Raw genomic sequence first — 27,881 nt, forward strand, 5'->3', positions numbered from 1 at the left:
GGCATTCCTCTGTGCACTTGGATGTGGCCTTGGCTCCTGGTCTGGGTCCAGGCAGGGTGCTGCCTGCTTCAGTGGAGCCATGGAGAGGTTGACAATGAACGGAATGTGGCCCCCTAAGAACCCCCACACACTTCACTGGCCCAGGCATGCTAGTTGAACTCTTTGCTTTGTAAGCCTTTTCCAGCAGTTGAGTTGTGCCAGGACAGCCAAGGACATTTCAAAGTCCCTGGGGCAACACTGGGCAGTGTTTGTTTTTTCTCAGGGTCCAAGGGTCTTTAGATCTGTGGGAAAGGATCTGGAGATAGTCCAGCAACTTTCCTTAGCATCTGGGTAAACTGAGGTAGAGAAAGCAAGACACTTGACCATGATCTCACATGCCCCCCTGCCATGTCTGTCACCTCCTTCTGTTCATGTGTCCCTTGCTCAGACTCTTGGCCTAATGCCCAGACAGACATTTATATCAGCCTCCCTCTTGTGGCTCCCCACGAGCTTTGTTTGTCCTCCTCTTATCATAATTTTGCCATGCCCTGCCAGGCACACACACTACTTGATATGTCTGACCTCTTGTCCCGTTCTAGTGTCTGCTTGTGATGGAGCCTCCTAGACAGAGCTATGCAGTACAGAGGCCTAGGCCGCAGGCTCTGGAGCCATACAGCCTGGGTTTGAGCCATTCGGCTCTTTTCTCCGTATGTAGCATTGCGGTGGCCATAATGATCCTCCCAAGCCTCAGCATCCCGTCTGCACAGTGAGATCAGCACGGGCTTTAGCTTGCAGGGTTGCTGGGGGATGGGCAGCTCAGATGACTGGTGGTGTGCTGGCAAGACATAAGCTCTCACATGTGCTCATGGCTGTCACGAAGGCCAATTGGCTGGTGGGCTTGGCAAGTTGAATGTGTGGTGGACTCAACTCTGCATAAGGAGGCAGAGGAGTGGGCTTTGAGTTTGCTATCTCCTGTGTATCTTTAGGGGAAGTTGGATGTCCTCAAGAGTCCAGTTTCCTCCTTCTGAGGGTGGGGGAAGAAATCTTATTATGTTTTCCCAAAGCTGTCTTGTGATACCAAAGCAATGGTGTGAGGAAGTGTTGCCTCTGTGTGTGTGTGTGTGTGTGTGTGTGTGTGTGTGTGTGCATGTGTGTGTGTGTGCGTGCGTCAAAAATGGCAGGTGTTGGCTGGTGGCAATGAGGACATTAACCATAGTGGTGGACAGCTGGCTGAGTGGCCAACTTGCAGAGTTCCCAGGGATTGCCCACTCCAGCTGCCTGTTCCCAACCACCTCGCACATTAGTTTCAGTGTTATGTACCAGGGATCGCGGGAGGTGCAAAGATCCCCCGGCATTTCCCAGGACTTGGTGGGCTTGCCGTTAACTGTGGCCAGTGCCACAGAGTCAGGAATTAAGAGCCAAGACAGGCCATGGTCTGAATGTCAGCTAAGTATTTTCCCCGCTGGGAGTTTGAGCAGTTAGAACCAAAGTCTCCTCATTTGTGAAGCCAAGTCCTGAAGATGCAGAAGCTCAGCAGTTGGTATAGGTGTGGGCTGTGGTGTGCTGGGCCATTGTACCTTTAGGGGGGTGTGGTGGATGTCGGTTGTGCCTGCCCTTGAATCTCACAGTCGTGGGTCAAGAGCATCCATGAGTACAAACCATCTAGTACAGTTTCTTTTACAGATGAAAGAGAAAGCCTAAAAGGAGGAGGTGCTTGCCTGAGGTCCCAGGCCGGTTATTAAAAGCTGGGCCTCCAGTGAGGCACAGAGGAGCCGCCTTAACCCTTGCCTCTGCCAGCTGTCCCCACACCTTGCATGTTTCACTGAGCAGAGCCTTGGGACTAGTGCATGATGTATTTATCAGGAGCCTTTTGGGATACCTGGTGACCCTGTCTAGAGTGCCCTCAGTCCCCTTCAAGTGGATTCTGACTGAAGTAGGTTTGGGTGCACCCTTTGTTCTGGTCTCTGCTCTCTAGAGAAGCCAGGTCCTCCTTTACCAGGCCCTCCTTACCCTCTCTGCTAGCTGTGCCTCCTAGTGACTGCAGTGAGCCCCCTCATGCCCCAGGTTTATTGGCAGCAGGCCCTTGTCATGGTGACAAGCTCCAGCAAGTCTGAAGGGACAGACTGCTTTCATGTGGGCCTTCAGGAGCCGTCCTTTGTCTCAGCAGGCCTGTGTTGTGCTCACCAGGCCTTTAGGAGATTAGGGGCGTCTATGGCTCCAGCCTCCCCTCTTTTCTCTTCCGGAGGGAGTCGTTCTAGCCACTGGCTTTCCTCTGTACTGGCTTTAGGGCCTGTAGGCTTTTAGCATCCCCAGGGCTTTGACATCTTTTGGGCTGGCTGCTTTTAGGGCACTCCGGACAGTTCTCTAATTGCTGCCCATATGTTTGTTTTTGTAACCTAGGTTGATATCCATCTCTCCGTCCTCTTCCCTCTGTCTCCCAAGTGCCAAACCCCAGGTGACTTAAGAGATGGCTAAGGCTGTTCATCCCTTGTCGGGGTTCCCAGGATCCCTGTTGTCATTGTGCCATGACTGAAAAGCCCAGTGTCGTCCTGGGCCCCACAAGTATGAGCACACCATCTTTTTGTTTCGATTGTTGCTCTTGAGCCTGAACCTCTGCCATTAATAAAGTGCTTTGTACTTTTTTTGGTGTCCTTTCAGAAGTCAAGTCCGGGTGGACACTTCTGAGTGTTTGCTGTCATGAAGCTATCCCCAGCTGGCCTGACCTTTCACAGCTTACGGTGTGACCAGAGCCAAGTTGCTGCTTCTCTCTGGGCCATGACTGTGTGCAAGCTTTGCAACTCTGGCATGTGGACAGTCACAGGGACTCTGACACCCTCCGTGCTTCCGCCAGTCACCTTTCTTCCTCCTGTGTGGGGCGGAATAGTGGGAAGGGCCTGTCAGCTCAGCTAGGGCGGGGTCAGGTGCCAAAAGCCAACGTCATGGATACTTTGACTTCCAGATGGTACCAAGAGGGAGTATCAAGCTTTCCTCCTTTTCTCGAGACAGGTAGGGAAACAGGCTGGCAGGGGAGGTCATATGGGAAGTCAAGGTCCTTTGGAACCTAGTTTACATTTGTTGCTTGCATGAGTTCTATCCAGTTTTCACTGCCACCTTTTCTGAGAGGAACCAGAGAAGCCAGACTCTCCTAGGGTTGGGGACATGCTTTTCTTCTTGTATGGAGGGTACCTCCAGGTAGCTTCTACTTGCTGTGAGTGCCTGTGAGCCTTGCTGGACCTGGGAGGTCCAGGAGTCCAGGCTGGCCGCCCTGTAAGGGAGGTGGTGAGAGAACCAGAGGTTTCCTAGAGCAGGGTTCCCTAGGGTCATCTCCCTCCCTCCCTCCCTCCCTCCCTCCCTCCCTCCCCCCCTTCCTCCCTCCTTTCCAGAAGGGAACTAGGCAGACAGCAGTACCATTTGTCCTGGCTCTGAGATTCGGTGCAGCTGTGTGAAGTGAGTATGGAGCCCTGGAGAGACACAGCCAGATGCAGAGCCTCGGAGCAGCCACTGCCTGAACTCCCGAAGCTCTGGTGTGTCCGGTCCTTCCTGCTCTGGTTCCCGTCTGTGTTGGCCTTCTTGGCCCTTTTGACTGTTGTCATCAGTCCCCTGCCTTGTCCATTCTGAGTGTGTGTTAATTTACAACGTGTATGCGTATGTGTGGGGCCAGGGTGTACAGCAGGCTTCTGTCTGTCAATAGTCAGGAGGAGAAGCGGGTTTCATGGGTGTCCTGATAACTTGGCTGCCGTAGGTAAGTAGCAGGGGCTGTCCTGGTGGATTGCTGAGGTGGAGGAGAAAGAGGAGTGGGAGGAGATGGTGAGGGATGTGTTCAGTTCTTCTGCAGCATCCTGGAATAGCTAGGGAGTCGACAGCAATACCTGAGGCAGGTAGACTCAGGAACTGAAGGTTTCCTTCAAGGCAGTGGGGATCCTGGAATGGTGATCTCTGAGGGTACTCAGTTGAAGTCACATATGTGACTTCAGTTCTGCCAAACCGAAAGAGCTGGGTGTCTTAGTCATCATTCTATTGCTGAAAAGAGACACCATTATCAAAGCAGCTCTTATAAAAGAAATCATTTAATTGTTTGGTTTACAGAGCTTAGTCCATTATTATTGTATTATTGTGGGGGGAACATGGTGGCACACAGGGCTCTGAAGTAGGGAGAGCTTTATATCCTGATCTATGGACAGCGCACACACACACACACACACACACACACACACACACACACGAGGGAGAGGGAGAGGGAGAGGGAGAGGGAGAGGGAGAGGGAGAGGGAGAGGGAGAGGGAGAGGGAACCGAACCTGTCGTGGGCTTTTGAAATCTCAAAGCCTATTCCTAGTGACACCACACCACTTTCTCCAACAAGGCCACACCTCCTCCAGCAAGGACATACCTCATAATCCTTCTAATCCCAAATAGTTCCACGCCCTGGTAACTAAGTGTGTAATTCAGTGTGTGAGCCTATGGGGGACATTCTTGCCCATCTGCTACACTAGGGCAGGCCAAAGACCCCTGGAGATCCAAGTTCTTAACCTGGCTTTTGGTGGGGATTGGTTTGTCATGACCACCCTGAATTTGTGGATTTGGGGAGAGTCTGCCAGCTATTGTCATTAGCTTCTGAAAAGGTCCTAAGCTGCTTCTGCTCTCGTGTACACACCATGTCACACTGTGCAGCGGGGGAAGCAGGCTCCGCAGAGAGGCTGCCCAGATGTCTTCCTGCGTTGCTGCTGTTCTTCTCTCTGATTTTCTAGCTGGTGGAGGGGACCCTGCCTTCGTAGCCCCTAAGCTTAACACCTGGTGGGGGGGGGGCTGGATTCTGATGTGGCTCACAACCATAGGGGAAAATATAGAAGGGGGTGGCACTTCCTTATTTCCCGAAAGGAAGGCAGACCAGAGAAGTTCAAGGCATAGGTTGATTTCCACTGGGAACAAATAACAAGATGGCTTTTTTTTTTTTTTTTTTTGGTTTTTCGAGACAGGGTTTCTCTGTAGCTTTGGAGCCTGTCCTGGTACTAGCTCTTGTAGACCAGGCTGGCTTCGAACTCACAGAGATCCACCTGCCTCTGTCTCCTGAGTGCTGGGATTAAAGGCGTGCGCCACCACCGCCCGGCTCCCTCTCTTCTTTAGCAGGAGACCTCTGACTAGAGTATGTGTGCACTCCCCCTACCTCCACTTTCTTTCGGCTTTTTGAGACAGGGTTTCTCTGCGTGGCCCTGGCTGTCCTAAAACTTTATTTGTAGACCAGGCTAGCCTTGAACTCAGAGATCTGCCTGCCTCTGCTTCCTCTGGGATTGAAGGTGTACACCTGTTGAGTGCATTCCTTATTTTTTAGAAGGGCTCCTCCGGCTATGGGCCTGGCTGAGGCACGCTGTGGAATGCTGAGCAGGGAACTGTAAAGAGCTTGAATGCACTCCAGAGTATGCTGGGAAGGGTCATCCTAGCTTCAAGTCCTCTCAGCTGTGTGACCTGTAAGACAGCCGCTTGCCTCCCGAGGCTGCTCTTCCTTTCTGTGACCTGCACACACTTTCTACGAAGCATTCCTCCTAGTGTGGTGGGCACAGCAGGGATTCCCAGCACAGCTCCAGGGAGCTTTCAGGTCCTTCTGAGTTAGTGGACATCAGCAGGGAAGGCTGTTAGTCTTTTTTTTTTTTTTTTGATATTTACTGAGTTCTACATTTTTCTCTGCTCCCCTCCTTGCGTCTCCCCTCCCCGCTTCAACCTTCCCCCAAGGTCCCCATGCTCCCAATTTACTCAGGAGATCTTGTCTTTTTCTACTTTCTACTTCCCATCTAGATTTCATCTATGTAAGTCTCTCTTAGTGTCCTCATTGTTGTCTAAATTCTCTGGGATTGTGGTTTGTAGGCTGGCTTTCTTTGCTTTATGTTAAAAAGCCACCTATGAGTGAGTACATGTGATAATTGGGTTACCTCACTCAAAATAATGTTTTCTAGTTCCATCCATTTTCCTGCAAAATTCAAGTTGTTATTTTTTCTGCTGTGTAGTATACTCCATTGTGTAAATGGAACACATTTTCCTTATCCATTTTTTGGTAGAGGGGCATTTAGGTTGTTTCCAGGTTCTGGCTATGACAAAGCTGCTATGAACATAGTTGAGCACATGTCCTTGTGGCATGATTGAGCATCCTTTGGATATATACCTAAAAGTGGTATTACTGGGTCTTGTGGAAGGTTGTTTCCTAATTTTCTGAGAAATCGCCACACTGACATCCAAAGGGGTTGTACCAGCTTGCGTTCCCACCAGCAACGCAGGAGTGTTCCCTTTACCCCACAACCTCTCCAGCATAAGTTGTCATCAGTGTTTTTGATTTTGGCCATTCTTTCAGGTGTAAGATAGAATCTCAGAGTTGTTTTGATTTGTATTTCTCTGATGACTAAGGATGTTGAACATTTCCTTAAGTGTCTATCAGCCATTTTAGACTCTTCTGTTGAGAGTTCTCTGCTTAGGTCTGTACTCCATTTTTTTATTGGATTATTTGTTCTTTTGATGACCAATTTCTTGAGTTCTTTGTATATTTTGGAGATCAGACCTCTGTCTGATGTGGGGTTAGTGAAGATCTTTTTCCATTCTGTAGGCTGTCATTTTGTCTTGTTGACGTGTCCTTTGCTGTACAGAAGCTTTTCAGTTTCAGGAGGTCCCATTTATTAATTGTGTCTGTCCTGCTGGAGTTATATTTAGGAAGTGGTTCCTTGTGCCAATACGCTCAAGTGTATTTTCTCTTCTATAAGGTTCAGTGTGGCTGGCTTTATGTTCAGGTCTTTGATCCATTTGGACTTGAGAGGCTGTTAGTCTTAAGGAAATGTCCTTTTCCTTTAAGTGTCTGTGATCAGAACCTGAGGAAAATAGCTCCAGTGGATTTGATGGTCTTAGGAATGTTGGGGTGAGCAGAAAGCCCTGTTTTTGGGAAGACAGTCCCTGGTCCTGCATAGCTGATTCTGCCTTGGCTTGTACAGTGCCCATCCTCCACCTGCTGTTTGTTTGCTTGGTAAACCTTTTTTTCAGAGCTGGTACAGAGATAAATTTTCAACTCAGGCCCCGCTGGAAGTAAGGCATTAGCCACCCACAGTCTTGTGCTTGCCTTTGCCTGCCAGGAGGGGACCAAGAACAAGTTCCCAAGCTAAGAAACAGGGTGAGCAGTGTTTGGTTTGCTTGCTGATGCGGGGAGGGTTTGTGGAGCTCCTTCTAGAGGGGATCCCTGCATGTGAAGCACAATGGATAATGCAGCGGAAAGAGTAGAGGTGCACTCTGTATTGGGCCCTAGGCTAGCACCAGCTGTCCCAGGTGAATTAGGCTACAGAAGAAGAGCCCAGGCTTGTGTTGAGATTCCCAGCCAACTCCACGGGCTAAGAGCCTCTGGGCTCCAGCTCCTCATCTGGACGGTGCTGTTGGACTGGGGCTGATCTCACCATGTGGTGTCCAGGAAAGGGAAGTGGTTGTGACTGTTGTCGCTGGTTTGAGACTCCTGCCACAGATAGAAGAAGAAGGCAAGGATTCCTTGCTGTGAGCTCCCACGGGAAATAGGAAAGCCTCTGCCTGTGCCTTGGGAGGCCGTGGAGAAGTAGAGGAGCACTCATCCAAGTGCTTGCAAAACCCGCAGCAGGCAGAGTCTGACGTTGTAGGAGGGTGGGCGAGGCTTTAATGGATAAGAAAAGGGGTCAAGGCAGTGGGAACAGCACATTCCTGGTTGGTACAATTCAAAGAATTCCTTTTCCTCTTTCTTGTCCTCTGCTCTGTGTACTGACTGCAGGTGGACTATGCCCTGTGGCCGAGTCCAATCTAAACTTAGCACTTTCAGTCTTTGGCTAGTGGTGACTGTGGTATTGGTGGGGTGACTGATAGGCAGCAGCTTGGCCAAAGGCCAGTCAACACTGTGGGATCGTGGGGGATGGGAGTGCCACAAATTCCACCAGGAAGGGATTGCTCCTAGTCTTGGCCTCTTGGGGAGAACTTCGAATGGAACAACTCTCCCCACAGCTGGGAAGCAAATGTGGGATTTTCTTTATTGCTTTGGTTCTGGAGGGTGTGGCAGTCCAGGCTGGGTGGCTGTGGGGTGTGGCTCAGCTGTAGGGTGTGTCTGGGTGGTGGGTGGTTGTGTGACTGGGTTGAGGGTGTAACGGCTGGGAGGACCTGGGCCAGCTGTGTGGCATGGCTCTAGACGCATGTGGGACTAGTGTCTGGGCCTGCAACTGCCACCACGCTGTCCTCCCAAGTTCTTGGCCAAGTCTTACCTTGGAGATCCTTTGGAACTGCCTGCAGGGTTCTTTCTCAGCCCTCAGTGTTTGTGTGGCCTGGATTCCCACATGGTGCCTTTCAACATGTCTGTGTGTGTGAGTGTGCCTATGTGTTGGCACACAGGAGCTCGGTGTGTGTATTACAAGGTGGGTACCCCAGTTTTCGAATGGCTCAGATTGGAAATACAGTATGTACTGGACTGTGTGGACCTTCTCTCACTCACCCTGAAGTGACATCACACCAGAGACTTAAAACCGTGATTTCTGAAGCTCTCAGAGACCTTCCCTGAAGCTCTGGGTCATCACTGCTTCATCAGTGCCTGGTGCTGTGCCTGGCACCTCGTCCTGTGTGACAGACAGACTGAGGGAACCGACACGTCACCTGCATGCTTCAGCTCCCAGGGTGATGTTGAACTGCTACTCTTTCCTGAAGCCTCTTTCCCTGCTTTTTCTTTCTGACTTCATCCTCTTGTCCCATTTTCTAGATCCTGTTTTGTTTTGTTTAGTTTTGAGATGAAGTATCAGTGTGTTGCCCTTGCTAGCTTAATTTTTTTTTTTTTTTGGTTTTTTGAGACAGGGTTTCTCTGTGGCTTTGGAGCCTGTCCTGGAACTAGCTCTTGTAGACCAGGCTGGTCTCGAACTCACAGAGATCTGCCTGCCTCTGCCTCCCGAGTGCTGGGATTAAAGGCGTGCGCCACCACCGCCCGGCTTAGCTTAATATTTTTAATAGATCAGTCTAGCCTAGAATTTACAGAGATCCACCTGCTTCTGCCTCCTGAGTGCTAGCTAGGATTAAAGGTGTATGCCATTGTGTCTGGCTTTTTTTTTTTTTTAAAAAAAGCTAATTGGAGTTATTTTTAAAAATAATTAATTTTTTGATATTTCTATTACTAGTTTTTAAATTTGTGTGAATGGGTGTTCTGCCTGTATGAATGTTGGTGAACTGAGTATGTGCCTGGTGTCTGTGGAGTCCAGCGAGAGCATCAGAGGCTCTGGAACTGAAGTTACGGACAGGTGTGAGCTGCCAGATGGGTGCTGGGAACTGAACCCCCATCCTCTAGAAGAGTAGCCAGCACTCTTAATTGTTGAGCCATTTCTCCAGCCTGTAAGATGCATTTTGAAATGTATAGGTTTACAGGCTAAGTTTAAAAACATAGGTAAAAAAGATCAAAAAATCCTTTGCAAAGTTCACAGGAAAGTTAAAGCATGTTTTGTTAACTGTGAATATGGTTCATAATCTTGCTTGTCAGAATTTTTTTCCCTTTTTTTTCCCCTCTTTATCTTTAAGATGGGGTCTGGGGTTGGAGAGAGGGCTCAGTGGGTGAGAGTGCTGAATTTGGAGCCCCAGCACCCATGCCGGAAGGTAGCACGGTTGGAGAGTGGGGGTGGAAACAGGGTTGCTGGGGCCTACTGGCTGTCAGCCCAGCTAAAAAATGGCAGATTTCAGGTTCAATGAGTGACTGTCTCAAGGGAATAAATAAGTGGAGAAGCCATAGTAATCATAGAGGAGGGTAGCCAGTGTCTTCTGTCCATTCCACACCTTGATTGTGAGTATTGACATCTTCACATTCTCATAAACTGTGCACAGCACACACCTGTACACACACACACACACACACACACACACACACACACATTGATGGTACACTTGAGAGGCAAAGGCAGGCAGATTTCTGAGTTTGAGGCCAGCCTGGCTTACATAATGAATTCCAGGACAGCCAGGACTACACAGAGAAACCCTGAAAAAACAAAACAAAAAAGTCTCTCTGTGGCCCAGTCTAGCCTCAAACTCTCAGCAATCCTGCCTCAGCCTCCTGTGTGCTGAAATTACAAGTATAAGCCAAAGCCACTGCACCCAGCCATACATATCATAGAAAGGAATATCACATGACTACACTTTCTTTTCCCCAGTAGAGGAAGGGAAACTGAGGTTCAGAGAAGTTGGGAGATTTGTATAAAGGTCACAGGCTGGTAAATAATGAAGCCAAGCTTCAAACTGTTGTCAGCCTGAACTTTGACTGTGGCTAGCAGTCACTTTGTTGGCTTCTGTTCCTGATGGTGTTTGGATAAAGGAAAATAGCACATAGTGCTTTTCAGGGCCTGCTGGCACATGGTAACACACTTCACCCTCAGATTTATAGCTCACTTAATCCTTGCCTATTCTGGGGTCTCTCAGTCTCAATCCTGGAACCCACCCTTTCACCTGAGCCAAGTTGCTTACCCCCTCTCCTGTTGTCATGCTCTGAACAGTCTGCTCTATAGGAAATCTTCCATTTCCTATGGGTCCCAGCAAGGGTTGTGGAGGAGCAGCACTTTGAGGTAGGGATGTAGGTTAGGGAGTGACTTTCGACTCTAGAGCAGTGGCCACAGTTACTGTGGTATTTCCCAAAAGTGCTGGGTTGCCATGGTGTCTCTATGACAACCAGAGCATCTCATTCATTATCTCTAGCACCTTGGCAGGGAAAGCTAAGGCTGGGACTGGGAGAGTGCAGTGGAAGTCAGGGTAAGGGCTGGAGGGTTCTGTGACTGTGGTCCTTCTCAAGCTGCACAGCTAAGGGTCTCCTGTGGCTCCGGAGCACTCCTTTTCATGGAGTCTGGATTAAAATTTCAGCTGTACAATGGACTAGCTGTGTGGTTTTTGGAAAATGACGTCTCTGAGCCTAATTTTTCTCAACTGTAAATGAGAGGATATTGACATATAATGTAAGGATTACATGAGATAAGGTATAAAATGTGGAAAGTACAGGATGTAGCTGGGCAGTGGTGACTCATGCCTTTAATCCCAGCACTTGGGAGGCGGAGGCAGGTGGATCTCTGTGAGTTTGAGGCCAGTCTGTTCTACAGAGCTAGCTCCAGGACAGTTAGGACTGTTACACAGAGAAACCCTGTCTCCAAAAAGCAAAAACAAAGCAACAACAAAAAAAACCTCTACCAATTTCCCCCCACTTCCCACCCCCTCACCCCAGCTAAAAACAAAAACCACAGTGTGAGGCTCATAGCAAACGCTTCACGTGTAGTGTCAGTACCAGTCATGGTGATGATTATGATTGTTAACTGTCGCTATAATTTCATTAGAGGGACCTCTGGGCTTCTTGAAGGAATGAAAGACTAACTCAAAGTCAGGAAGAATCAGTTTTGAATCAAAATTTAGTGGTTTAAAGAACCTTGCCTGGGAGCTATTTATCATATCTGGAGACATTGGGATCTGAGGAAAAGTGGGAGCCTTCCTAATGACTAATATGTGGTCCTCACCTTTGTGTGACTCCCAGGGTTTGGGGAGAAGCCAGCCAGGTGGACAGGGTCTTGTGGACGTCAGATGTAGGGATATGCACCTGATTGTTACTAGAGCATGCTCTCTCTCTCTCCCTCTCCTAATTAACTTTCTACCTTCCATACAGAGGCAGAGTCTCTCACCTGAACCCAACTCTCTAATTTGGGCAGTCAAACTAGAAAGACCACTGGGGGCTCCACCAGTGTGCCTCTTGAGCATGGGATTACAGGTGGATGGCCATGCTCACCTGACATTTGTGTACGTGCTGAGGATCTAAACCCCAGTCCTCATGTTTATGTGACAAGTGCTTTACCCACTGAGCCGGCCCCCCAGTCCTGGGTGTACCCTTTTGAAAGAGAAGTTACAAAGGTTCTAACCTTTGGAGGAAATTTTCAAAACGAAAGAAAAACATTTTGAGAACACATATCCACCCTCTGGTTCCAGAGCTATATTTCCCACCCTCCAGCAAAGGGTGGGGATGCTCAGGGATAGGCCTGGAGTGAGAATGGGATGGTTGGAAAGGACTTCAGAGAGACTGTGACATTGGAATTGGCATGTGGAGAATGATTAAGTGTCTCAAGAGATTGGGGGAGGCATTTCTGGGGATGGGAACATCATGAGCTACCTGACTAATGTGGTGACTGGCTGGGCAAGACTGTGGTTTATGGGAAAGAGCCCGGATTGCCTCAGCTGTCCTGAAGCCTTGGTGATTCTAGAGAGAGAGTAGATGTTCCCAGTTCTTTGTCCCATGGGCCACTGGTGCTCTATAATGCAGGGGGTGAGAAGGGCTTTCAGTAGCTACTGATGGGTGATGGGTAGTCTGTGCAGAGGCTCCTTACCAGGAAGCTGGGACGTCAGTGTTTTGTTTACAAGGAAGCTGGTTAATTTGCTGTCTGGCCTGGACTTTGCCAAGGCCTATATCCCTTGCCTGGTGGGAAAAGCCACACACTTTAAAGATGGGAATTCTTGGAGGAGGAGGAAGATGAGGAGGTGGCATTGGGCTAGGCAGGCTTCTTACTGCATGGAACAGGCACCCCACTTATACACTTGTTCTCCCTCTGTGAAATCAGGGCTTGCCCCGGCCAGATTCCAGGGCTGCCAGAGAGATGAGCTCTGCAGTCTGTGTGAACTAAGCTGTTGTCCATGTTGTGAGGGATCATTGTGAGTGTGGTCAGGAGGCAACAAGAGCGAGCACTAGCAGCAGCGGACAGCTCAGTGCAGTCAGCCCAGCTACGTCAGAGCTCACTTCATTTTCCCCAACCCAAGAAGTAGTGTGTAAGTGCCTGGCTTATGGGTGATGTAACTGAGGCACCGAGTAATTAATTGTCCAAGATTACACAGCTCCTAGGTGATGGACCTTGATTTGACGTGATGCCACCTGGCTACAGCCTGCGTGAGTAATCAGAAAGTTTCTTAATGTAGGACTCTGGGTCCTTGCTTGGACTTGGGCTCCTGGTCTGAGTTCTGGAATTATTACAGTTACAATATATGTACACGTATGTATTTTTCAAAGTTAAAAATTTATTTTGTATTTCATATGTGGGAGTGCCAATGGGGGCTAGAAGAGAGTGTTGGATTCCCAGGAACTGGAGTTACAGGATGTTGTGAGCTACCTAATATGGGTGGAGGGAAGTGAATTCAGGTCTCTTGGAAGAACTTTTTTTTTTTTTAAAAAAAAAACTTTATTTAACTTTATTTCATGCACATTGGTATAACGATGTCAGATTCTCTTGAACTGGAGCTACAGACAGCTGTGAGCTGCCATGTGGGTGCTGGGAATTGAACCCGGGTCCTCTGGAGGAGCAGTCAGTGCTCTTAACCACTGAGCCATCTCTCCAGCCCCTTGAAAGAGCTTTTCACTACTGAACCGTCTCTCCTTTATTTGAAGAACATGTTTGCTTTTACATTAAACTAAAAGAAAAGTAATGTTCCCTGCTGTACGTAGTCTCCCTGTTATTGATGACCCCCCACTAGAGTTCATTGTTACAGCTGATGTAACACTGTGCAGAGCCCTGGTTTAAAGTGTGCAGTCCTTTAATATCTGAAAAATGATGTCAGATTCTTGACCCCCAGATGCCTGAGACCATGAACTGCATTACTAACAAGGAGAAAGGCTGTTAATGGGGCAGACAGGGACAGGGACACACACATGAGCTCACCACCTCCCCTTCTGTAGGGCCGGATGGATGGATGGTGTGGGCAGGGACCACCCCCAGCTTTGTGTTCCTGTCGGCATGGTGTGAGGTCAGGCCTAGCCATGGCTCTGGCTGTAGACAGCTCCTATCACTGGTGAGTGAGATGCTGGTCGCTCTGGCCTTCCTGGCTCCAGGACACCTGCCCTTTGGTGCTTTGCTCTCTGGAACTGCAGGGAATCCTGGAAGGCATCACACGTTTCCTTATCTCCAGGCTCCTGCACAAGCCATCTTTCTTCCATTCTTAGCTAGTCCTTGCTCTGTCCTGCTCAAGTACCTCTAGCCCCAGAAGCCTTCCTCTGTCCTCCTGATCTGTTTGTAGAGATTAAATGCTGCTAACTTCTTCCAGATACCATGTTCCTTTCCCACCAGCCACACTTACTTACTCCCTGCCATCACAGATGTCTGCTTTGAACAGGCAGCCTCTTTCCCAGCTGCACACAGTGCAGAATGTCAGAGATAGAAGGGCCCCCAACCCCCTCTAACAGGCAGGAAGCCCAGAGAGGGACAAGGTGTATATATGCTCAGGGTCAGGGTGCATCATAGCACAGATGGGACCAACTCCTCATTTCAGACGACAAAGCAGAACATTAAAATCACCAGTAATACCATGTTAACATGGTATGTGTGTGTGTATGTGTATTTAGTACCATTTTTTATCCTGTATATAAAAATATTTAGCAAAAATAAATTTATACAGATAGTTTCAATAGTACATGTGGCAAGGGGCTGTGGGATAGCTCAGCCAGTATATGCCTTGCATGACTGAGTATCTGAGTTCCCACCTAATGATGTATCAAGAGAAAGGGTGTGCTTGTAATCTCAGCACTGGGGAGGCACACAGGCACATCCCTAGGGTTCACTGGCAGGGAGCATAGACTTGGGTTCCAGTCCAGTAAGAGGTCTTTATCTCAGAAAAAAGGTAGACAGTATCTGAAAAATGATACCTGAGGCCGTTGGCTTCTACATGCATGCGCACACACATGCACACCTGTGGCAGATGTCTGTCAGTATTCTTTATGTGCTTTGTTTATCTAGGATCCCATCATCACATTAGGAATTGTTGTTTGCTTGTTTTTGGGACAGGGACTAGCTGTGTAGCCCTGGCTGGCTTGAACTCTACATACAGGAGGCTGGTCCCAAACTTGGAGTGGTCATCCTGCTACATCCTCTTGGGTGCTAAGATTGCATGTGACACCATACCTGACTTGCATTATGATTTCTAGAGAATACCTCCATGTTGGGCATTTGCCATTATAAGCGGCACAGGGATTTGGATTCCTATAGAGAAATTTTTTGTTTTGTTTTGTTTTTTTGAGACAGGGTTTCTCTGGGTAGCCTTGATGTACCTGGAATTCACTTTGTAGACCAGACTAGCCTCAAACTCATCTGCCTGCCTCTGCCTCCTGGGTGCTGGGATTAAAGGTGTGCACCACCACTGCCTGGTGAGAAATCCTTTTTTTTTTTTTTTTAATTTATTTAGCTGGGTAGTGGTGGCTCACACCTTTAATCCCCACACTTGGGAGGTAGAGGAAAACTGATCTCTGTGTGTTTGAGGGCAGCCTGGTTTACAGAGCGAGTTCCAGGACATCCAGAGAAACTCTGTCTTGAAAAAAACAAAGCAAACAAACAAATCCATTCTGTGTTTCTCTAACGGTGTGTTTGGATGATCGTGTGTGTGAAAGCAGGCTTGTGCGTGCCAAGGCATGTATGTGGAGTTGGCTCTCATCTTCCATCTTCCTTTCCTTGCTTGAGGCAGGGTGTCTGGTTGTGGCTGAGGCTTTGCTGCTTACTCCAGCCTAGCCAGCACATAGCTTCTTGGGGTTCCTGCTGTCTCAGCCTCCTCTCTCACTGTAGGAGTCCTGGGATCAGGCTCGTTTATCAAGCACGTCAATCCACTGAGCCATTTCCCCAGTCCCTCCACAGGATTTTTTTCTTTTACGATTTATTTATTATGTGTACAGTGTTCTGCATGCACACCAGAAGAGGGCACCATATATATATACAGATGGTTGTGAGCCACCATGTGGTTGCTGGGAATTGAACTCAGGACCTCTGGAAGAGCAGTCATTGCTCCTAACCTCTGGCCATCTCTCCAGCCCCTCTCCATAGGATTTTTAAGTGTGCATACAAAATGATGGACTTCATTATGGTATTTTCATATATTTGTATCATTATATTTTATTCCTTAAAAAATTATACATGAATTTTTTAATTTTTAAATTTATTTTTTTTATTTTGCGTATGAGTATTTTGCCTGTATGTATGTCTTTGTACCATGTGTGTACCTGGTGCCCACAGAGAGGCCAGAAGAGGGCCTTGGATTCCTGAAATGAAGTTACAGGTGGTTGTGAACTGCCGTGTGGGTGCTGAAAATAGAACACCGATCTTCTGGTAGAGCAGCCGGTGCTCTCCAGGCCTTTTACTTTATTTGTATTTGTCCCTCCCTTTCCTTCCCCCACTGCCCAACTCGTCTGTGCTTCTGTAGTGATTCCCTCAGGATGAATTCCTAGAAGTACAGCTCTTGCTGTCTATCATATGGTCCCCATGCTGAGCACATCAGAGAGTCTTGGGCCTAGGAGGAGATTAGCGACCTTTACCCCTAAGCCAACCCCCAGACTCCCAGTTCCCCATCTGGTACCTCAGCCCAGTCTGTCTCACTTCCGTGATTGCTGGCCCATTTGAGCACTTTCTAGTCTGCATGGTGCCCTATGGGAAGGTGCTTCTAGGTTTGGTGGTTTTCACTCCTGAAACAGGAGCTGGAGGGTGGTGTCTAGGGTTGCTGTGGAAACATGGGAATGGAGCCTTTGCACTGCTTGTGTGGTCTCTGTTTACTCTTTCCAGAGAGAGATGGGTGTTCTGACTTGGGCCCCCTAGTGGGGCACAGGCTTGGGAAAGAGCTAGAGTGTAGAGTTGTGGCTGTCTGGGTGGATAAGGCCATTGTAGAGGAAGTCCTGTCTCATTGGTTCTCAGGCAGGCATTTGGTCACCTGGTGTCCAAGGTTGTCAGACATGTCCCTGAAGACATGGTTGCATCTGGGAAATGCTTACCACCTCTGTTTCTTAGTGTCCTTGTGTCAGGCCACAGTGTGTCCTTAGGTCCTCTTGTTCCATCAGTCCTCACCGCAGTCCAGCGTGGAGGAACCTCACAGGGTGAGTTCCCTGATGTTTCAACAGCAGTGACGTCCTGTAGGCTTTTGTACACAGCTGGCTTGGATCCCTGCTCTGGCTGCTTCTGTTAGGGACTGGGGTTGTTAGGGTCACCCAGGAAAGGCTGGCAGAGGGAAGGAAAGGCAGGAGGGAGTGGACAGGAGGCTGTGCTGTTTGGTCCTGATGGGACATTCTTCCTCCCAGGCCTTGGCAGCTGTTCAGTGTCACATTTTGCGTCTGGATTTTTTCTTTAAGATACTGCATTTGTATTTCGTGTATGAGTGTTTGGCCTGCATGTATGTATGTGTGCCATGAACATGCCTGGTACCTATGGAAGGCATTGAGTTCTGTGAAACTGGAGCTGCAGATCTTGGTGAGCCTCCATGTAGGTGGTGGGAACTGAATCCAGTCCTCTGCAAGAACAGTACTTTCAATCTGAGTACTGAGGTTACTCTGAGCCATCGCTCCAGCCCTGCTTGTGGAGTTTCTTGGCTAATAATGATGAGCACTTACAGCTGCCATGGGTGGATGCTTCGGTAAGTGCACTCCTAGTGGTTTCTCTCCATTGTTGGCCTTCATTTCCCAACTCCTTATGATATGGCTACCGTTGTTTGCTTCATTTCCCACATGGGGAGACTGACGCTCACAGAGGTAAGAGTGTCAGGTTGGGTGGCAGTTCCTGAACATGAGCCCACCTTGACAGGACTCAGGTTTCTGTGGTCAGCTGTGAAAGCCCTACTCTGATTCTCTCCTTCTCTCCCCAGCTCCCCAGCCTTCACCCTGTGGGTCCAACTCAAGAGAGCAAGCGGCATGCAGCACCCCCTGGCTGGCCCATTGTCTTCTGACCTGCTGTTGACCACTCCCAGGAGGCCCTGACGCCCTGGGGCACTTTTGCTCTGCACAGGACCACGTTGGGGTTTGCCATGGTGACATAAAGGGGTGTAGAGGAAGGAAGGAGCAAGACCAGCCTGTTGACTGTGCCCCTGGCTGGGAGAAAGGGCCAGGGGCTCGGATCCTTCTCTCCACTGCCCTTTGAACGTCTTACTTCCTAAGTCTCCGAATTTCTCAGTTCAGTGGACAACTCTTGGGCCTCCTGTGTGAGGCCTTGAGGGGGCCAGGCCAGGCTGGGCCTCTGCTGGTTGAGATCTTGGGGGCCAGGATGCCTGCTCTGGCGTGCCTCCGGAGACTGTGTCGGCACATGTCCCCACAGGCTGTCCTTTTTCTGCTGTTTGTCTTCTGCCTGTTCAGTGTCTTTGTCTCTGCCTACTACTTGTATGGTTGGAACCGGGGCCTTGAGCCCTCAGCAGATGCCTCTGAGTCTGACTCTGGGGACCCACCACCTGTGGCTCCCAGCCGTCTCCTGCCGATCAAGCCTGTGCAGGCAGTTGCCCCTTCCCGGACGGACCCACTGGTGCTGGTATTTGTGGAGAGCCTCTATTCACAGCTGGGCCAGGAGGTGGTGGCAATCCTGGAATCTAGCCGCTTCAAGTACCGAACAGAGATTGCTCCAGGAAAGGGGGACATGCCCACACTCACTGACAAGGGCCGTGGCCGCTTTGCCCTCATCATCTATGAGAACATCCTCAAGTATGTCAACCTGGATGCCTGGAACCGGGAGCTGCTGGACAAGTACTGTGTGGCCTATGGTGTGGGCATCATTGGCTTCTTCAAGGTATTCAAGGAGCAGGTTTCTGAGTAGTGCCCAGCACTGTCTCTATATTTATTAGCCAAGCACCTCCCAGTTCACACTGTAAACGAGTGCAGTGGTAGCACTAAGCGCCTGGGCTTGTCATCAAGGTTAAAGGGGTTCCTGCTTCCTGCTGATGAATGCTCAATAAGATATTTGGAGGCATTGTCTGCTGCACATGGGACTCAGTGCACACTAGGTGCTTGCCTGAAGGAGACTTGGGGCTGGGTGCAAGGCAGGAAAGGCATAGTCTGCTAGGGATGCTGAACCCTGCATGGCAGTCGTCTCAGGATGAGCAGGTGCAGACCTAAGAGTGTGGTCCCCCACCTGAGGCAGGTTGGCTCCCTATCTACAGCCTTCCTCCTGGAGATCGATAGTGGGGGGGGGGGGGTGTGAAGTTTGTATTTCTCTCAAACCGGAGCCATTTTACACTAGGAGAAAGGAGAAGGAAATCCCAGTTTGCAGGAGGGGAGCTGTTCTGGATTTTGTGGAGTTCCCAGGACCACCCCTGGGATTGGGACCGGGTTATTGCTTAAAGCTTGTCATGGAAGGTCTGCCCTTGAGGAAGGGCAGGAACAATGGTGTATGGTCATGAAAGATGAGTGCAGGCACCAGCTGGGGACTTGGGGGCTTTGAGGGGACATTTGTTTACTGGATGCTTCCAGTGTGCTGGGCCCTGTGCTGAGGACTAGTACATAGAGTAGTGGGAACGGGCAGGGCCCTGCTCTTCCAGAGCTGACATTTAGCATAGTAGCCATGGAGTAGGCAGTGACTGAAGCACAGAGGCCCTGGCAGGGGTGATATGGACGATGAGGAGGAGCAGAGAACGGGGCGCAGGAGTGGCTATGGGGGCCAATGGCTTCTGTGCTCAGCCAGGAAAGTTGTCCCCTCTGAAGCAGCCTAAAGGGTCTGGGAAGGGCATAGGGCTATTGCATGGTGTTTGTACCTAGAGCAATGGATAGAATCGGGCAGAAGGTGCCCATGTTCCAACCCTCTCTGCTCATTGTTCCTTTGTTCAGTGCTGGGAGGGCCTGCTTTAGCTCAGGCTTCCCACAGCATGTTCTTTCATGCACTAATACAGCAGGAGGCTCTGCACTGAAAAGGGATAGTGAGTCAAAACACCAAAGGCCTTAGAAATCCTGCAGTGGAGCTGCCCAGTGCCATGTTTCTCAGCCAGCTTGATCTCTTTCACAGAGCACCCTCTGGGGAACGCTGGCCTGGTTTATGGCTTCACAGAAGCAGAAAGTTAGGCTGGCTCCATTGTCTGTGCTTTTTTTCTTTCCTCCTATACTCTCTCCCCTCTCCTGCCATGAACTTCATTAAGGTTGGTTCAGAGCCCCAGGCCTGAGAATCATCAGAACGGCTGACGTTTATTAAGAGCTCCTTCAGTGCCCTGTGCTGCCTGCCTGCTTTGCACAAATTAACTTACTTCTCACTAATAAGCCATTTTCCATGGCAGGCAGAGGGTATGGTGATTTAAGAGAGGGGAAACTGAGGCAGAAAGAGGTTAAGAAATGTATTCAATGCCAGGTGGTGGTGGCCCACGCCTTTAATGCCAGCACCTGGGAGGCAGAGACAGGTGAATCTCTGAGTTCAAGGTCAGCCTGATTCACAAAGCAAGTTCCAGAACAGCGAGGGCCACACAGAAAAACCCTTTCTTGAGAAAACAAACAAAACAACAACAAAAAGAAATTGTCCAGGATTCAAGTCCAAATAACCGAAGCCATAGGCTTGGTCTTTCTAAGGTTTGATGAGTCTCGGCGCTGAATATTCTCAGTGGAGGTCTGTGCCAGAAGCCCTGTATTGTGTACTGGGCTTCTTTAGGCCTGGGGCTTGGACATTGAGCACAGTTAAAATAACAGAACTCAAACCCTGTGTAATCCCCAGCTCCTTGTGTATGGTAAAAGCATGAGGCCCATTGAAGAGCAGGGACATGCGCTCAGTCTCACTGGGGTCAGTGGCAAAGGCAGCTCTCCCTGCCCTGTTGCATAAGTCAAGACTCCTGGCTTTTGAGCAGCGGCTTGTGGCTGTGGGTTAGAACGCACGCCTCCTGGTGGTCGAGGCACACCACTACTCTTCTGCTAAGGCTGGCTTCCTTGCTGTTAGACTCAAGGGCTTGTGCCAGGGCTCAAGTTCCGTCTCTTTCAGGCCAGATTGTCAAGGCGCGGTGAAATCATGAGCTTAAAAGTCCAGACTCTGTGACCATGACCAGGGTGCTCAGCTAGTGAGACGAGTTCCAGATCCTGCCTCTAGACCCTGCTAGAAGTCAGACAGTTGAGGGAAGCCCTGAAGACTAGGCCGGCAGTCACTCCATCAGTGGCTGCGGGGGTGACGTGTCCACTCCAGTTCAGCAAACGTAGTGGTTGCTCTTGGTCTGTGGCTCTGACACTGGGCCCTGGAGAAGTCCTTGAGATGGGGTCAGGTCCTCACCTGTGCCATTCCTACAAAGTCACGCATCTGCCTTGCGGAGTAGATGGCCTGCATCTGAATGCACCCTGAGGGCCAGCAAAGGCCACCTGACCTTTCAGTGCCCAGCATGTTGCTTTGTGTGCTCTGTCCCATGGAGTAGGCACTTTGTTCTCAGATAACATGACTCAGAATTAAGTGGCTTTACCAGAGTGACATAGTTAGTATGCCGCCCAGCCAAGATTTGACAGCCCAGCTTACTGCTTCTAAGTGGATGACCTCAGAAGACCGCATAGGAGCAGACCGACTAGAGACCCAGAAGGATACAGGGTTTCTCAGTGTGTCTCGCCAGTTGAGAAGGAAGTCTGTGCTAGGCCTCCATATCCCACGCGTTGCTCAGGTTCTCCTTATGTCAGGGTCACCCCTGTCTCAGTGCTGAGGAGTAGGAAGGACCCTGTGACAGGGCCAGCACCTCTGGCCCTAGACCCTCTGTTCCCTTCCTTTCATGGCTGCCTGTGGTAGTTATCATGGCTGACTTCTTCAGCACCTCACAACAAGCTCGGGGCCAGACTTGGAAATGGGATCCCCGAACTCCAGTGCCTGTGGTGAGTTCCCAGGCCCCAGCAGTGGTAGACAAGGCCTGATGTGTCTGTCTTTGGTCCCTTCATAGGTCATACTCTCGGCCAATGCCTAGCATTGTGGTGGGGAGCTGGGAGCCTCAGGAGGGTGTCTCTGAGGATGGGTCGCAGTCTCTTGCACTTCAGCACTGAGGCTGGCTCAGGATGGGGTCTTGGCAGGCACTTCCTGCATTTAGAGATCTAAAGTGGTTCCCTATCACAGTTTACAGAGCCAGGCCCCTGCAGAGCTTTGTGGGAATGAGAAAGGCCTGACTGCACGCCTTTAATCCCAGCACTCGGGAGGCAGAGGCAGGCGGATCTCTGTGAGTTCGAGACCAGCCTGGTCTACAGAGCTAGTGCCAGGACAGGCTCCAAAGCCACAGAGAAACCCTGTCTCGAAAAACCAAAAAAAAAAAAAAAAAAAAAAAAAAAAAAAAGATTAGTAAAGAGCTTCCTCTGGGCAGGCTCAGGTCTGCACCTGGCTCAAGGCTCAGACTATCACCTCCCGTCCACTCTCTGTTCAGCATGTGCTCAGGCGGGGTACTCTCTAGGCTAGCCCCACAGGGGGCCTGTGGGTGACCCTCCTTCCTTCTCCAGCATTCAGAATCCTTGGGTAGAGTATGACAGCTCCAGGGACCTTGCTGCCTCTTGTCCTTTCTCTGGCTCCTTGGTCACGGTGTTCTTTCTCCTGCCTCAGGGCCTTTCCACAGGCTATTCTTAGGACTTGACTTCTGCCTCCTTCTAGTCGCTCAGTTGTTCTGTAACAAGCTCCAAAGGCCCTTTCTCCAGGAGCCTCCTGAGCCTGCTGACTGCCCAGCATGTGCTGGTCCCCAGTTGTGACTGTTCCCCTGTAGGTATACCGTGTTTTATTCTTACCTGGCTTTGATGGCTGTCTCTCCTCCCTGCTTGACTCAAGGGGGAGGGTCACATTTGCTTTTCTCACTTGACACAGTTTCCTGTCTTTTCTCATTATATCTCATTAAATACTTATTATAATGTCTGGTACAGTAACTAGCTGCAGACTGATAAATTAACCCGGGAACCCACAGCTATCAGGTGCTAGGTACGGCCAGGTCTCTGTTCCTCTTTCATTCTTAAAAATAGTTACTCAGCAAATGAATGTGTGTCCCACCTGGGTGTCAGGGATCCAAAGTAATAACTAAAGCCTTCTTTTCAAATAGGCATAGCGGGGAGGGATGCTCTGAACCCAGTGCAGCAGCTGACTTTATCATGGTCCCAGGGAGGCCATTGCAGGAAGCAGGTATATGTGTTTGGTTTTGAAGGATGAACAGGAGTTTATGAGTCCTAGAGATGATAGAACCAGTATAGGAACAAGGATAAATGTACTGTATATATCTGGAGTCAGATGTCTGGAAGGGTGAGGAAGAGCATGAAGGAGTCACCAGTGAGGCCAGGGAAGGGGAGATGGAGTACAGGGAATGGGGGCAGCATCAAGTCCCGGGAGGAGGAGGTAAAGATCACATCACTCTCAGTGGTGGCTAGAGGGCAAGAGAGCAGCCCTTCTGTGTGGAAGGGAGCCTGTGTGTGTGTGTGTGTGTGTGTGTGTGTGTGTGTCTATCTGTCTATCTCTGTGTCTTTGTGTGTGCATGTACCTGTGTCTGTTTGTATTTCTGTCTGTCTATGTATCTGTCTGACTGTATGTGTATCTGTATGTATGTCTGTGAGCATGGGTTTGTCTGTGTCTTTGTGTATTTATGTGTCTGTGTGTGTATTCAGTGAGGGATATGGTAGCTCTTGTGAAGTTGTAAATATTGTTGACATTACTGTTCTCTACTATGCCTGACAGCTGTTCTCCTACCCTTTCCTGCTCTAGGCCAATGAGAACAGCCTGCTAAGTGCACAACTCAAAGGCTTCCCTCTTTTCCTGCATTCGAACTTGGGCCTAAAGGACTGCAGCATCAACCCCAAGTCCCCGCTGCTCTATGTGACACGGCCCAGCGAGGTGGAGAAGGGCGTGCTGCCCGGTGAGGATTGGACTGTGTTCCAGTCCAACCACTCCACCTATGAACCAGTGCTGCTGGCCAAGACACGCTCCTCTGAGTCCATCCCACACCTGGGCGCAGATGCTGGCTTGCATGCCGCCTTGCACGCGACTGTGGTTCAGGATCTGGGCCTCCATGATGGCATCCAACGTGTGCTGTTTGGCAACAACCTTAACTTTTGGCTGCATAAGCTTGTCTTCGTGGATGCCGTGGCCTTCCTCACAGGGAAGCGCCTCTCACTGCCTTTGGACCGATACATCCTGGTGGATATCGATGATATTTTTGTGGGCAAGGAGGGCACACGTATGAAGGTGGAGGATGTGAAGGTAAGGAGCCATTTGCTGTCTTACTGTACGGAGATGTTTTGCATGTGTATGCTGGAGTTCAGGAGGAAGGGACACGGGCAGAAACAGATCTGGCTAGGGTTGTTGTCTGCCTTTTAGCCCAGATGTGATCTTTTAGCTCTTCTAAAATGTTTGTCATTATCACAGTTCCATAAGATTCTTCAGAATAAAAAGTCACATGTACAGCATGTTCCAGCAGCTGTATGTGGATGGTGGGGGCTTATGTTAAATCCTGAAACCATTTAGCAAATTGTTTGTGGGCACTCCTCACAAACACAGGGTAGCTATACCTGTGAACTGTCAAGAAAGAAGCCTGCCAGAGGACAGTCTTTTAGATGCAGTTGTCCAGGCTGGAGCGATGGCTCAGTGGTTAAGGGCACTGACTGCTCTTCCAGAGGACCCATGTTAAAGTCCCAGCTCCTACATGGCAGCTCACAACTGTCTGTGGCTCCCGAGATCTGACAGCCTCGCACAGATATACATGAAGGCAAAAACACCAATGCTCATAAAATATAATATTTATTTATAATTATTTTTTACAAAAGCTGCAGTTGTCCTTTAGCCATCAGTCTCCCTGGAGACCCTGCGGAGGAGACAGATGTAGAGGAAGGGCATTGCTGTGGTTGCTGCACAGAGGGCCAGCATAGCAGTAAAGCAGGCGGAGGCAACGGGATTAAGTGCCCAGAGCTTCTGCCTGCCGACTGGGCGTCCTCTCTGGAGATTAACAGGGCTTGAGATGCATTAGCACCAGACACAGACCTCTTTGATGCTGAAGGAGGCTTTAGACAGTGTGGCAGGCACTCTCCGTGGGCAGCACAGACCCATTGGCATTGTCTTCTGAAGCCTTAGGCAGGGCTGGCTAGAAGGAGGGTTCCTCTGGGGTTGTGGCCTTGTCCTGCTCAGAAATGAACTCTGCAAACAGGAGCATGGCAGATAGTGACTCTGACTTGGTGACTTGGGGAAGTCTCATCCCATCACTGGGTCTAAAATAAGGGGGAGTGCCGGGAGGGGCTCAGGCTGTTTGCTACACTAGGCTTACACAGTGGCGCCCGGCTGAGGCCCTGGAGGGGTATGTCCACATGGCCAGGCTCCTCCCTCCCTTACTTGCCACAGCAGACCTAGGCACTGTTGATCTGCTTTTATGCACAGTGCTGCTCCTGACACTTTTCTCAGGTGTTCTGTTGAAGAATTTAAGCTCACTCCAGTTGAGCCGTCCTGCCAACATCTTCATGCAGTGCTGAACCAACCCCAACAAAGCAGATGGCCCTGTTGCTTGCTTGGCACACTCTTCCAGTGGCCCAAGTGTCTATCCATTATAGTTTGGGTCCTCACTGCATTAGCAGGGAATGTCTGACAGACTGTGGTCCAGGGTGAGGCCTCTAGCTCCAGGCTCACTGTGTACCCTGTGAGCCATTGATCCAGGGTTGATTACTATAGCCCAGGCTAGTCTAGACTTTATTATCTTTAGCCTCCTGAATACTCTGCCTAGCTTTTAGCACCCCCCTTTTTTCTTTTGGATTCAGTATCATGTAGCCCAGGTTGGCCTTGAACTCTTGATCCTCCATCCTTCCTGAATGCCAGGCTTATAAACATGTTTCCAGGCCTGACTCAGTTTCCCCATTTCTGAGGAAGAGGTAGTGCAAAGAGCCATGCCTGTAGAGAACAAATATCTTACACATTCCCAGCTCAGGGAAGACGCAAGTGCTTCTTTGTCAGGCCTCCTTCCCCTTTAACATCTTTCTGAGTCTGAAGGGCTAGTTTTCCACTTTAGTACTGAACATAGCTACCCACTGATTTTCCTTCAGAACCACAACTGTCACCTCATTAGCTTGTGTCCTTCCTGCAATTCAATGCAGTTTCTGTAGTCCCAGCAGAGTTTGCATAGCTGGGGTTTGGTGAGTGCCAGGCTTGGTGTTTAGCCATCTGTGTGTGATCCTCATTGGATGTCACAGCAGCTGGTGAAGAGGTATGAGTCCCCTTTTAGTGACTCAGAGAGATGGGACAGCTTGCCTGCGGCCACATGGCTGGATCATGTGTCTGTCAGACAGTGGTTAGACTTGGTTAGACACCCGAGGTAACAGTCCTACCTGAAAGTGAGCTCCTGGAGGTTTTCTGAAAGCCGTGTGAGCAGCGCAGTCCTGGCCCAGAGGTCAGCCCTTCCATGGACTCCCATAGGTGCTAGATGTGGTCACACAGAACACAGAGGACGTCCTTGGAAGGGCCAGGATCCTTTGATCTAGTCTTGCATTCTCCTGAGGAGAACAATCCTTCCTGAGGAGATATTGGTGCTCACGGTGTCAGTGGCTGCAGCTGTGACTGTAGCTCTCTCTCCATCACTTTTTCACCACAAGCCCTGCAGTTTCACAGACCGATTCTCACTTGCCTAAAGAGCCCCATGAGGGCAGAGATCTTCTGTTCCCCTTTTGCAGTTAAGGCCTAAGAAATTCAAAAGCTTCTCAGGCTTGCATTGCTGATCCAGGCTGGAGCTCAGGGCGTTTCAAGCCAGGGTCCAGCGTAGGAGATGGCAGGGGGACGGCTTCTTAGGTGAGCAGCCTGGGTTGCTCCACAGAGATTATGCTGAGGCAGTCCCTGTGTAACTGAGGCCTACTGTTCACTGCTTGATGTTCCTAGCATTGGAGCAAGGGCCCAGCACATGCATCTTGGGGTCTGTGCTGGAGATGGAACCCAGTCCTCAGATGTGAGGCAAAGGCTCCATCACCGAGCTTTACTGACAGCCCTGTGTTGGGTCCTGTGAGTTTTGTAGCTGGTCCTGTTCTAACAGGATACCAATTGGATGCTCAGTGGGAGGAGTCTGACCCGACCCCCCTCACTGCTGCCTCTCCTCTGCCTGTCCTAGGCCCTGTTTGATACACAGAATGAACTTCGTACACACATCCCAAACTTCACCTTCAACCTGGGCTACTCAGGGAAATTCTTCCACACAGGTATGTATGTGGTGGTTTATCCCTGCTCTCCACACAACTGCCCCCTGGATTGCTGTTACAAGGGCACCAGATATACTGTGTAGGAGTGGGGAGTGACTCCAGAGTCCATGGTCCACAAGGGACGTCCCAGCAGAGGTCATCTGGGGACAGTAATTAGCAGCAACAAGGTTTCCATACGCCTGACAGCTTGTGCAGTCCTGGGCTATGTATCTTCTTCCTCCTGTCTCCTCATCACCCTTACCTTTCAAAATGATTTCCACTTATAAAAGATATTAGTTAAATTAAAAAAAAATGCTTAGCCAGATAGTGGCATCTCATGCCTTAATCTCAGCACTTGGGAGGCAGAGGCAGGCAGATCTCTGTGAGCTTGAGGCCAGCCTGATCTACAAAGTAAGTTCCAGGACAGCCAGAGAAACCCTGCCTTGAAAACCAAACCAAACAAAAACAAACAAAAAAGCTTTTATTGCATTTTTATTTACTGTATATATACCTATGTATACATATGTTTGTATTCATATGCCATAATGTATGAAGGTCAGAGGACAAGTTGGGAATTGATTTTCTCCTTCCACTCTGTGGATCCTGGGGACTAAACTCAGGTTGTCAAGTGTGGCCATTTCATTGCTGAAATAGCTCTGCCAAGCTATTACAGTAGCCAGAAATGGATTGAGGTTTTTTTTTTTTTTTTTTTTTTTTGGTTTTTTGAGACAGGGTTTCTCTGTGGCTTTGAAGCCTGTCCTGGCACTAGCTCTTGTAGACCAGGCTGGTCTCGAACTCACAGAGATCCGCCTGCCTCTGCCTCCCGAGTGCTGGGAGAGTTTTAAGACTGTTCCAGAAATACATAGCATAGAAAGTGAAAGCACAAATGACTGTCCCTCCCCAGCATGACCATCAATATCACATGTTTTGTTTGCAGTAGCAGGGATGAGGTTGCGGGTTCTTCCAGGTTCTTCACATGCTGGGCAAATGAACAGCAACCAGGTCTACAGTCCTCAGTGAGGATGGCTTCTGGAGTTGTAGGCAGGGCCACCATAGTCAGTAATAG

General features: G+C 49.6%; 1 protein-coding gene across 6 annotated transcripts in view; it reads left to right on the forward strand.

Moving 5' to 3' along the window:
• LOC121445228 (bifunctional heparan sulfate N-deacetylase/N-sulfotransferase 1) overlaps positions 1 to 27,881 on the forward strand; it is a 61,841-nt gene that overhangs the window by 15,586 nt on the left and 18,374 nt on the right. For 2 of the 6 annotated variants that reach the window (XM_041647259.1, XM_041647255.1), the window contains exons 2-4: positions 17,599 to 18,506; positions 23,379 to 23,873; positions 26,749 to 26,836. In XM_041647259.1, the coding sequence (XP_041503193.1) occupies positions 17,994 to 18,506; positions 23,379 to 23,873; positions 26,749 to 26,836 (1,096 nt within the window). In that variant the 5' untranslated portion in view covers positions 17,599 to 17,993. Of the gene's footprint in view, positions 1 to 2,902; positions 2,986 to 3,700; positions 3,722 to 7,052; positions 7,121 to 8,278; positions 8,370 to 17,598; positions 18,507 to 23,378; positions 23,874 to 26,748; positions 26,837 to 27,881 lie in introns of those variants that run through there. The other 4 variants (XM_041647256.1, XM_041647260.1, XM_041647257.1 and 1 more) reach the window with 4 other exon arrangements.

Source organism: Microtus oregoni, unplaced genomic scaffold (genome assembly GCF_018167655.1).
Source record: "Microtus oregoni isolate MIOR12 unplaced genomic scaffold, Mior012 000168F_ref0000490, whole genome shotgun sequence".
Taxonomy (NCBI): Eukaryota; Metazoa; Chordata; class Mammalia; order Rodentia; family Cricetidae; genus Microtus; species Microtus oregoni.